This window comes from Tachyglossus aculeatus, chromosome X4 (assembly GCF_015852505.1).
Source record: "Tachyglossus aculeatus isolate mTacAcu1 chromosome X4, mTacAcu1.pri, whole genome shotgun sequence".
In the NCBI taxonomy this organism is placed as follows: Eukaryota; Metazoa; Chordata; class Mammalia; order Monotremata; family Tachyglossidae; genus Tachyglossus; species Tachyglossus aculeatus.
This window is the reverse complement of record NC_052098.1, coordinates 16,696,298-16,708,654: the sequence shown is the minus strand read 5'-3', so window position 1 is coordinate 16,708,654 and position 12,357 is coordinate 16,696,298. Positions and strand designations below refer to the sequence as shown.

Here is a 12,357-nt window from a genome sequence, read left to right as displayed (position 1 = left end):
TGCTGGCAGTTTGGGAAATAAAAATGAAAATAACAGGAGGCTTTTCACAGGTGCTTTCCTGCTTTCCCCCCTCGGGCTGACGAAGGGGGAGATGGACCTCGGGCGGCACAAAACTTCCTGTGAAACTGGGACAGAGCCGCTTTGGCTTGCGCCATTTTGAGGGGAAGAAAAAGGACTTTCCCTCCGTAGAGCCTGGCCTGATGGGTGGGGACATGGCCCCACCGCCTCTCCCCCCACCCCTGCCAGAGTGACGTCTCTGTCCCTGTTCCAGTGGTAGTAACCATTGCATGCCTCTCTTTCTATCCACAGAGCCCTGGCCACAGCGGCCCAGATTGGGGTCCCTACGCCCCTGCCTCAGGTTCATCCACGTGTGTCAGACAGCACAAACCCTCCCAAAAAAGCTGGGAGAGACCCTGGTTGCAGAGGCTCAGACTGGGGTCCCCCACCTCTGCCACGGGGGTCTGCTCCAGTTTCACCTATACACACTTCTTTTCGGGGGGAAACCACGTCCTCAGTGGACGGTCCAGGCACCACCCACGGTCGGCCTGGTTTCCTTCCAACCAAGCCTAGCAAAATGTTCCACCTCACTCTTCCTTGGTGCCGCCCCCTGCTCAGAAGATTGGACGACCTAGTGATTTAAATTCTGAGCTGAGTGATCAGTAGCCATGTGAAAGCACCAGTTTGTCATATCATCTTGAAGGATTTCGCTTGAATAACGTTTGGTAGCGCAAAATGCGGCAACCCGTCACGGACCCCTCAGTCCCATGTCCCCCATCTTCTTTGGCCCTGCTTCTGCTTAGAGGAGCCCTGTCCACCACCAGGTCACCACCCAGCTGGAGTGCCTTAAATTGACTGAAGAACACCTTTGATGTTATTTTCTTTGTCTTTCCTCTCTTCTTTCCCTTTTAGTTTTATGGCTATATATCCCAACAGCAGAATATGATGCAGGACTTTGTCAGGACAGCCACCTACCACAGAGCTATCCTCCAGAACCACATGGATTTTAAAGATAAGGTATGATCTCGAAAAAGTCCTTGGAAAATTATTTAAATCAGCAGTCAATCAATGGTATCCATTGAGTGCTTTCTGTGTGCAGAGCACTGTACCGAGAGCTTGGGAGAGTACGGTACAATAGAGTCGGTCCACGCTATTCCTGCTTTCGAGGAGTTTGCAGGCTTGTGGACGAGCTTACCTGTGGCCTGAGCAGATATCAACAGATGAGCTTCAAGCTTAATGCTAGAAACTCTAGACTGGAGCAGTCCCAAGAAGACGGAAACTCAAAGCAGGGTGTCAGGTGCTGAGGCTTCTAAATCCCCCTGGGCTACCAAATAATCCAGAGAATATCACTCAACCTTGTCTTTCCTCGATTTCTCCGTATGCATTTGCACTACCATCATAAAGGTGGGATGAGGTTGACTTCAAAATAGCCTCAAGGTATTTTGCAAACATAAAGGGCGCCATAGCCCTGATCATTTATATAATTATTATTGATTGAACAGCCACAAAGTTAAGGGGTTTTTGCGGCAGACATGCTAAATGTAGGGTTCTTGTCAGTTAAGAAGATTCCGCTTTCCTGAAACGAGAGGGAAGCAAGTAGATCTTCTTGCTTTTCGGCAACTTACAATTTTTCTTTTCTTTTTTAATTTTGTCTGAGGTTGGAGAATTAGTAGTAGTTCTCCCCACTGCTTCCTAATCGGGGCAGAAGGAAGGAAGAATAAAATGAAGGAATAAGGCAGCTTGTTGTTCAGTAAGAAAGTTTCTTGGGTTTTTTTTTGTTGTTGTTTTGTTTTATTTTATTTTTTTCAGACGGAAGTGGTGGCATGGTAACCAGTTTGATTCCCTAAGGATGGGTGGGTCTTTGGATGAATTTTTGTTTACAGGGCTGCATTTCATTTCAATTTATTTTTAACCTTTAAGATTTGTATCCCCCATCCTGCCTCATCTCAGTAGTTTTAATGAAATACTCTGCTAAGCCAGGACACTGCTGCCTGAGAATTCCATTTGGAGTCCATCCAAGTAGACTGACCCTGTTGGCGAGCCACACAATCTCCTTTCTGTTTACATTTAATTGCAGACGGGCTATTTTTAGTTTCTAGCAGTGTATATTCTGGGAGTGTCCATCAAACTGAAGGTGCCGGCCTGTTTGATCTCTGCGGTTTCTATTGGGGAATGTTTTGACACCACATTTGTCAGGGCACCAATTTCTGGAAAGAAGAACTAGCAACAGTAGGAAATAGCTGAAAGCTTATTAAAATTAGTAATTTTGTGGAGAAGAGAATTCCAAGTGCAGAAATGACTTAGTGCTTTCTGTTGAGATGCCAATTTAGGAAAAAGGAATTTAGAGATTTGATGGTTCTTTAAAAAAAAATCCATACAACAGCAATCTGCTTAACTAATGGGCTGAGATTGGTATTTGGGGAGCCTAACTCTGGGCTTTTCTTACGTGAATTACCTTAGCGATAGGATTGTGGCGTGTTTTTCTATAAGACGGGTTTTTGTGTTCCTAATTCATCTTGGAAATTATCTACTATGGTTGCAAATGATCAACTAAACAGGGCTGAAAATCTACCATTGTACCGTGGTGGCACCTGTCCCGGTTTGCTAATGTTTGATTTTACTTCCATGGCACAAGCAGGTTTAAATGAGACGGATAATCATCTGTATTGGAAGAGGGAGAGAGGAGGCAAAGAAAAAGGGTAGCCTAGAAAAAGGAAAAGAGGAAAGGAGTAGAACGTGAAAAAGGGAGTGGGGCAAACAGGAAAGAGACAGAGACCGAGAAAAGGAGAAAGAAGAAAGATGGTGGTGGAAGCACTTACCTTTGCTGCTGGAAATGGTAATAATAATAATAATAATAATAATAATGGCATTTCTTAAGTGCTTCCTATGTGCTGAGCACTATTCTAAGCGCTGGGGGAGATACAAGGTGATCAGGTTGTCCCACGTGGGGCTCACAGTCTTAATCCCCGTTTTCCAGATGAGGTAACCGAGGCACCGAGAAGTCAAGTGACTTGCCCAGAGTCCCACAGCTGATTAGACAGTTGCCGCCGCTGCCATCTCCTTCCATCCGCTGCTGCCCATTGGAGCCCTCCAGCCCCTCCTCAGTCCGGCAGCCTGGCCGTGGCTAGTTCGAGCTCCATCTGCTGCCATCACCACCACCACCACGCAGCTCTAGCCATTCTGTTCTGGGCCAAAGAACTGGCCAGTTGCCATATTGTTGCCTGCCACCGTTGCCCCGGCCTAGTTCAGGTGGTAGATGGCGGGCAGCGGTGAGCAGCCAGCCGTAGTTTCTAAGTTGAGAATAGTTTCTGAGGCAGGCGGCCCAAATACTTCGGGCTGCACCAGAAATTCCTCCCCCTGTCCCAAAAGAGACAGTTGAGCTTTAGTGGTGATGGTATGGGTGGTAGAGTGGTGTCTTTCCCACAGCCCTGACCTTGGATGGGGTGTCTGGGGTCTCACCTTAGGATCTTGGGGTATGAGGACTGAATCCAGAAAATCAGGACCATCCTGACTGATGCAGAGTGTCTGATCATTTTAGATCGGAGGCAGTCCGAGAGGTCATTCCTCAGAAGCAGCATGGCTTAGTAAGGGATAGAGCCCCACGCTGGAAGTCAGAAGGACCTGGGTTCTAATCCCTTCTCTGCCACTTGCCTGCTGTGTGACCCTGGGCAAGTCACTTAGCTTCTCCTTGCCTCACTTACCTCATCTGTAAAATGGGATTAAGCCCATGAGCCCCATGTAGGACATAGACTCTGTCCAACCTCGTTAGCTTGTATCTACCCCAGCACTTAGTACAGTGTCTGGCATATAGTAAGTGCTTAACAAATACCATTAAAAAAAACCAGGCATCAAGAATTACTGAATTTTTGAAGGAGGGGGAGTTTTATTTCTGAGGGAAGAGAGGGGGCTTTGTTATGACTTGGATTTAAGTTCCAAGCTTTAATTAGGAAGGAGCTCACTTATCTAATAAATCTTTTTATTGACTGTGAGAAGGACATGTGAAATGCATCCTTCGAGTTTATTTTGGGACCATTAAACCTCCGGGTCATGCCTGAAACAGGTGATATGTCCCTGATCATTCCAGTGAGCTTGATTATTCATTCATTCATTCAATCGTATTTATTGAGCGCTTACTGTGTGCAGAGCACTGTACTAAGCGCTTGGGAAGTCCAAGTTGGCAACGTATAGAGACGGTCCCTACCCAACAGTGGGCTCACAGTCTAGAGTCTGGATTCCAGGAAGATGGTTGAGAAGGAAGCAAGGACCATTGAGCAAGGACCGTAGGAGCAGCGTGGCCTAACGGCAAGGCTCGGGAGTCAGAGGTTGTGGGTTCTAATCCGGTTCGCCACTTGCCTGCTTTGTTACCTTGGGCAAGTAATTTAACTTCTCTGGGCCTCAGTTACCTCATCTGTAAAATGGGGATTGAGACTGTGAGCCCCGCATGGGACAATCTGATTACCTTGGATTTATCCCAGTGCTTAGAACAGTGCTTGGCACGTAGTAAGTGCTTAACAAACACCGTAATCATTATTATTGAGGGAGCTTCTTCATATAGTCTGATCTGTGAGAGCAGGGCAAAGGTAAATCTGCCTAAAGGAGCCAAGAAGCTTCTCTTCCATTATTATTATTGTCATTATTATTATTAATAATAATTTGGAGAAGATAGGAGGTGACCAAGGATCTGCCCAGAAAGAATTTCTAGTCTTCCAAGGTTTCATCACCCTTTTTGGGCCACTTTCAGGCTGCCATAGTGGCATGTTAGGAACACCAGATGTATACGAAGAGAACGGGGGGCTGAAGAAATGCAAATTAATTCTCCACTGCTACAATCTGGCTAAGATCTGACTTCCCCTGCTGCGACAACCAGTTTTTTTAGTATCGTCGGTTGCTTTTGTAGTGAGCGGGACAGCGTAGTGAAAGAGACACTACTAGGCAAGGAGACATTTCACCTCCCATCTTACCACCCACTTATTAGAAAGCTGCCCACGTAAGGGTGGCTGTGTTGCGATGAGTTACCTATCTGGTGTCCAGGCAGAAGATGAAAATGACCTCAGGGGGAGATCAGTTAGGGGCAGGTCAGCCAGACAACCGAGAACCCAGAAGTAGAAGCATGACAGTAACGTCCTACTGGGAAAAGATAAGCTCCGCTCTTTCCAAAAACCCAGGGGCCTTCGCCATTCTCCCAGAGAATTATATCCAGTGTTCAGCCATGGAGTGTCCTTCAGTGGAGAGAAGGGACCCGTATGCTCCAGGGAGTTGAATGCTGGGTTATTTGATTGATTGTTGCTTAGTTCAGAATATGTTCCGTCGCCTAGCAGATGTTGGATTCTGTCTGAAGGGGCATTTTTGCTGCAGAGCTCTTCTGGAATAATTAAAGTGGGTGGAAGGTAATTACGGAGAGAGCCTGGGAGATTTTAGTCCCAGTTGTGAAAGCCTAGAGAAAGAGTCTTTTGTCTTTGTGGATATTCGCAAGAATGTTGATCAAATCAGAAAAGCAGGAGGATTGCTGACTCCTGATGACCAAGCAGCTGAGCCTTCAGAAACCAACAGAAAGATGGCCATTGCGATAGCATGAAACAACAGACTAAATGATAAATTCCTCTTGGGGAAGGGTTGAGTCTTCTCTACCCTCTGCTTAATACGATGTCGCACACCTAGCAGACGCTCGATGAGCGGTTGTTCACTTTTTCAGGATATCTGGTCCCTTTAATGAAAGAAATGGATTTCATAAGGGGAAAAGCCCATATTGTTGTAGTTTCAGTCAAGGTCCAACAGAAAGATGGCCATCGTCATAGCATGAAACAACAGACTAAATGGTAAATTCCTCAAGGGGAAAGATTGAGTCTTAAAGTTGTGTGGTGATGCGGGGGTAGAGTGCAATGTGGCCTAGTGGACAGAGTACGGGTCTGGGAATCAGAAGACCCGGGTTCTAATCCCAGCTCTGCCACTTGTTTGCTGTGTGATCTTCGGATAACCAGTTAACTTCTCTGTGCCTCCGTTTCTTCAACCTGTAAAATGAGGATTCAGTACCTGCTTTCCCTCCTACTTAGACCGTGAGCCCCATGTGGGATAAGGACTGTCTCTGACCAGATTACTCGAATCTATCCCAGTGCTTAGTACAGTATTTGGCACGTAACATTGAACAAATACCACAATTATTTTGTTATTTTTATTAATAATGTGCCTCAGCTGCTGCCACCATGTGAGGTGGTTTAGGCTATAGCCTGGAGATTTTTTCCCCAATCCCCGAGCTACAGCCTAAAGAGCTCATCTGAACTGTGCCAAGGCTATCTCCCCAACTATAAATTCCATGACAGTGAATTCCTAGAGGGTAGGGATCCTGTCATCCAACTCTGTTGTACTGTACTCACCCAAGAAATTAGGACAGCATTCTGCACACAGTAAGATCTCAATAAATATCGGGGATTTCTCCAGCACGAGCCACTGGGGTTTGTTTAAATCTTAAAATTCCCAGATATTTACCCTCTTGCGTGAATATTTTGTGAATAAATGACCCTGAGATGACTCAGGTAAACAAGTGGCAGAGCCGGGATTAAAACCCAGGTCCTCTGAGTCCCAGGCCCGTGCTCTTTCCACTAGGCCACGCTGCTTCCGTAGTTATTACTCTTATTAATATCAGTATCACCACTACAATTATTACTACCATTACTACTTGTCTTATTACTACTATTACTACTACTGCTGCTGCTGCATCCAGCTCTGTGGTGCAGAAAGAAGCAGCATGGCAGAGTGGATAGAACATGAGCCTGAGAGTCAGAAGGTCATGAGTTCTAATCCTGGCTCCGCCACTTGTCTGCTGTGTGACCTTGGGCAAGTCACTTTACTTCTCTAGGCCTCATCTGTAAAATGGGGATGGAGACTGTGAGCCCCACATGGGACAGGGACTGCGTCCAACTTGATTTGTTTGTATCCACCCCAGCACTTACTACAGTGCCTGGCACATAGTAAGTGCTTAATAAATACCATCATCATCATTATTGTTATTACTATTATAGGAAACAGAAGACCCTATGAATCTTTTAGGGAGGCGGGAACAACCAAGGTGGCGGCACCCCGGGGCACTTGGAATTCCCAGAGAGGGTGAATCCAGTTCAGCCTCAGCAACCAGAATTACACTAAGTAAAAGGCCTCTGTGCTGGTCATGCACATCTTCCCAATTAATTTTTTAGAAAATAATTTATCAACAAGGAAAAGAAACAGAAGGCACAGCTGGTCAATATGGTGTTGGCACAGGGCGATTTTTGGATTCCCCTAACAAAATTCTTGGCAGTGTTTGCCACGCCCTTTCAGTTTACTCCATAATAAAGTCAAGGAGTTGACAGCATTTTGCAGGTAGGGCCTCTGTTTTCCAGCATGGAGCAGATGTCGAGATGCTACCTTTGAAAAGAAATAATCACAATCCTGTGTTTCGGTCATCTGCCTTGTCGCTCTGAGTTGTGTGTCCTCCCTGTATATTACTCCGCCAACTTAAGGTTTGAGCAGACCACATTCACTGAACACCATTGTCCTTCAAGATATTTACTGTTCTTGAGTTCATTATTCCACCATTTGACTTTGCAGTTAGGCACTGAAAGAACCCTGTTCATTTTTCTAGTGTTGTTTTAGACTGTCATTCATTTCCTACATTAAAGCCACTGAAGTCTTACCAAGACTCAGTACTATGGGTCTGATACCTTTGATACAAATTCCATTGAGATTGCTAATAGGCTACCAAAAGGATCATCAATAAATCAGTGGTGTCTACTGAGTGCTTACTGTGTGCAGGGCACTATACTAAGCGCTTGGCAGAATACAACAGAGCTGATAGATACATTCCTTACCCACAAGGAGCTTTTAGTCCAGAGGGGGAGGCAGACATTAAATATAATAATAATAATAATAATAATTATGGTATTTGTTAAGAGCTTTACTGGGTGCCAGGCACTGTACTAAGCGCAGGTGTAGATACAAGCAGATTGGGTTGGACGCAGTCTCTGTCCCACATGGGACTCACATCTCAATCCCCATTTTACAGAGTGGCCCAGAGAAGTGAAGTGACTTACCCAAAGTCACACAGCAGACAAGTGCAGAGCTGGGATTAGAACCCATGACCTTCTGATGCTCAGGTCTGTGCTTTATCTACTTGGCCATGCTGCTTCTCTATGTAGCAGGCTTACCTCCTTCTCATATTACTATTTTTCCCTTTCTGTGTTTCTATTTAGATGCCAGATTTTGTCCCAGAATTTCTTCCCCCTCGGTCGACTGAGCCCCTTTCCCACACATGGACTTTTGGGCAGTGTGGCTTTAAAACCTCACTGCTTAAAGCTGTGCAGCTGAAATTAACCGTGTAGAGTTGAGTCCATTCGTAAGGATCAATTTGTATCGATTCCATTTAATCAAGATTACTTCAACATTATCTACTCCCAAAGAACAGTGAATTTACTTAATGAGATTCATTCCTAGCGACTTAATCCCTCTCCAGTAAAGATAGAGCCAGGTTTTACAATCTATAATGAGCTCTAATTTACTTTCCCCCATTTCAGATGCTCTTTACCCTTTACACCTAAAAATCAATGCAGTCCAATTCCTTTGGCATGATGGCTACATTCATTCAAAGCCATGTGCTGGTGGGCTTGCCCTTCCTCTAGATTGGCTTATTGCATTTCGTGAAAGTAACAAGAAGCCAGTTAACTTCATTTACTATTGCAAAGGAGAAATGTGAAATAGTAGCCACTAAACAGTGAGCCCCGTGTGGGACAGGGACTATGTCCAACGTGATTATCTTGTACCTACTCCAGTGCTCAGTACATAGTCAGCACTTAATCAGTCGATCCTATTTGTTGAGCGCTTATTGTGTGCACAGCACTGTCCTGAGCACTTTGGAGAGTAAAGTATAACAGAGTTAGTAGACATGTTCCCTGCCCACAAGGAGTTTACAGTCTAGTGGGGAAACCGGACATTAATATAACTCAATAAATTACGGATACGTATATAAGTGCTGTGGGGTTGAGGGTGGAATAAATAAAGGGTGCAAATCCAAATACAAGGGTGATACAGAAGGGAATGGGAGAAGAGGAAACGTGGGCTTCGTTAAGAAGAGGCCTCTTGGAGCCCCCCGTGGGACAACCTGATCCCCTTATATCCTCCGCAGCGCTTAGAACAGTGCTTTGCACCTAGTAAGTGCTTAACAAATGCCATTATTATCATTATTATTGAGCATCTACTGTGTGCGAAGCACCGTATAAGCGCTTGGGAGAGTACACTATGACAATAAACAGATGCTTTCCCTGCTCACAACGAGCTTACTTGCAGCATGGCTCAGTGGAAAAAGCCCGGAATTTGGAGTCAGAGGTCATGGGTTCAAATCCCAACTCCGCCACTTGTCAGCTGTGTGACTTTGGGCAAGTCACTTAACTTCTCTGGGCCTCAGTGACCTCATCTGGAAAATGGGGATTAAGACTGTGAGCCCCACGTGGGACAACCTGTTCACCTTGTATCCTCCCCAGCGCTTAGAACAGTGCTTTGCACATAGTAAGCGCTTAACAAATGCCATTATTATTATCATTATTGGAGGAGATGTGCTTTTAATAAGGCTTTGAAGGTGAGGAGAGTGGTGATCTGTCAAATATGAAAGGGGAGGGAGTTCCGAGCCAGAGGCGGGATGTGGGCGAGGGGTCGGGTCGGTGGCGAGATAAACGAGATCGAAGTATAGTGAATAGGTTAGCATTAGAGGACCAGGGGCCTCTCAGGGTCGCACCTGGAGTCTTTCCAATACTCTACCAGTCTCGACTATGGGAGGTAGAGTCAAGCAGAGGCATATCCATTCCATTCCTAGCTTGGGCAGTGGCTAGCGAGTGGAAGGTAAACTGCTACAAGTCAAAACTCACCTGTGCTAGGCAGCAGCGACATGGGAGAGAGTCGAGGGCGGAGACTCAGGTTTACTGTGCAGAAGGAGGCACTGGTAAACCCCTTCCGTATTTTTACCAAGAAAATTATATGGCTACACTACCAGAATGATTGCCGAGGGAGGTGGGGAGTTCTGGGAGAGATGCGTCCATGCCGTCGCTGTGGGTTGGAGTAGGAAATCAGAGAGGTAAGGTAGGAGGGGGCAAGGTGATTGAGGACTTTAAAGCCAATGGTACGGAGTTTCTGTTTGATGCAGAAGCTTAACAGGTGCCATAATCAATCAATCAATATTCATTGGACTCCTCTTTGTGCAGAGTCCGGTACTAGTTAGGAAAGGAAGAGCACGACATGGTCTCCGCCTTCCTAGGGTTTTTCAAAATAATGGGTAAACAAACAAAAACAAAGCGAGTGTGCGTAGAAATTATATCACAAAAACATACTAACAGAAAAAAGATATATAGGAGCACAAATGAAAACTACGGCACACTCAGAGATATTTTACGGAGTAAGGTGCAAGTGTGCAGAGTAATTGAAACTATTTTAATTGGCTTCAAAGAAGAAGCCTCTCTTTTATTTCCGTACCTATAGTTTATTTTAGCGTATGTCTCTTCCACGGGATTGTAGACTCCTTGAGGGCAGGATTCATGCTTACTAACTCTATGATGCTTTCCCAAGTACAGTGCTCTGCACAGAGTAAGCGCTCAATAAATACCATCAATTGATTGGTTGCCCTGAAGGAGGCTTGTGGGCAGGGGGCTTTTGGTTTAAGGGATCCGTGGCTGTCACGTTAATGTAACCAACAATGCTGAAAGACTGGGGGCTGTGGAGGGAGAAACTGAGAAATTTAACAACAAACCTCAAATCAACTAATCGTATTTATGGAATGCTGTACTAAACGCTTGGGAGAGCACAGTTTGAAATGCAAGTAATCAATCAATCGTATTTAGGAGAGTACAATATAACAGTGTTAGTAGACAAGGTCCCTGCCCAAGGAGCTTACAGTTTACAGTAATACAATATAGAGGATAAACCCACAGGGAAGCAGAATGGCATAGTGGATAGAGCACCAGCCTGGGCGGCCGCAGGATTAGAATCATGGGCTCTAATCCTAGCTCTGCCACTTGTCTGCTGTGTGAACTTAGGCAAGTCACTTCACTTCTCTGTGCCTCAGTTACCTCATCATTCCTTCATTCAATCATTTATTGAACGCTTACTGTGTGCAAAGCATTGTACTAAGTGCTTGGATGGGGAATAAGACCGTGAGCCCTATGTGGGACAGGGAGTATGTCCAATCCGATTTGCTCGTATCCACCCGAGCGCTTAATACCGTGCTTGGCACGTCGTAAGCGCTTAACAAATACCATAATAATAATCATTGTTATTACATAAGTACAATGGGGCTGTGGGGGTGGAAGGTTGTGAGTACTTATATGCTTAGGTGGCCAGGAGGGTTAAAGTAATAATAATAATAATAATAATAATAATAATAATAATAATAATAATAATAGCAGTAAAGGAGCAGTAAGGAGAGAAATAGGGTGAGGAGATGAGAGAGTAATTGGGGAGAAGCGATTTCAGAAACGGCTTTAGAGATGGGGAGAGCTATGGTCAGTCGAATGTGAAGGGGGAGGGAATTCCAGGCTTGATATTGGTTATATTTATGAGTGGTTCCCATGCCGTTACAGTGTACGTCAGTAAGAAACTGCATTTCCTATAACGGTTGCTTTATAATAGCAGAGCTTCTTCTCAAGTCCCACTGCAAATTTTCTTTGCTTTACTTGGTAACATTGTTCACATCTCTCCCCACCCCAACCTCCTCCACTCACACACCATCAGTTCTCACGATTGAAAATCCGAACAGCGAACGGAATGGCCTGAACGTCCAGTTACTTCTAGTTCGTCTCGTTCAAAACCTCCTTCCTGACCTGCCTTGCACCAACTATCCTAACTGGGAGGAGGAGAACAGTCGCAGTTTCAACAAAACCTTTGGCAGGCTGCGGCAGCTGCTTCTTTGGCGGTCACTGTTGCTGCAGTTGTGACTGTTAGACTCTGAATTACGAGGAGCGTGAAATTCTGCTCCTCTAGCCACAGTACTCTATGACCTTTTTTTTTAATTTTTCTTATCTGTCTTGGTCTTTATGGTGTTTCAGTGTTTTATTGTTTCACCGTTCCTTATGTGTCTGAGGCCATTCCCCTCTTCCCACTTTATTCTTAGATCATGAGTCCTCTGAGGGTTGGGGACTGTGTCTAATTTCCATCCATGTACAATGATCTGCACACAGTACATGCTTAATAAATACCATTACTACTATTACTACCGAATAGCTGTACAGAGCCTTCCAGCGTTGATCTCCAGAATTGGCAAAATTGACAAAAACTTATAACCCTTGTCTCCCAGCCAGGCTCAGACTCCCAAGTCAACAATCTGGGACTCCTTTTTATGTAGAGGAGTGC

General features: G+C 45.2%; 1 protein-coding gene and 1 non-coding gene across 2 annotated transcripts in view; both read left to right on the top strand.

The window, feature by feature from the left end:
* Window positions 1–12,357, top strand: part of LOC119947862 (histone-arginine methyltransferase CARM1-like) — a 106,229-nt gene that overhangs the window by 38,119 nt on the left and 55,753 nt on the right. Inside the window, exon 8 of the mRNA XM_038769515.1 lies at window positions 910–1,014. Within this exon, the coding sequence (XP_038625443.1) occupies window positions 910–1,014 (105 nt within the window). The remainder of the gene's footprint in view (window positions 1–909; window positions 1,015–12,357) is intronic.
* Window positions 9,737–9,874, top strand: LOC119948445. The gene has a single exon (XR_005456840.1). It is a non-coding gene; the product is annotated as a small nucleolar RNA SNORA7 (small nucleolar RNA).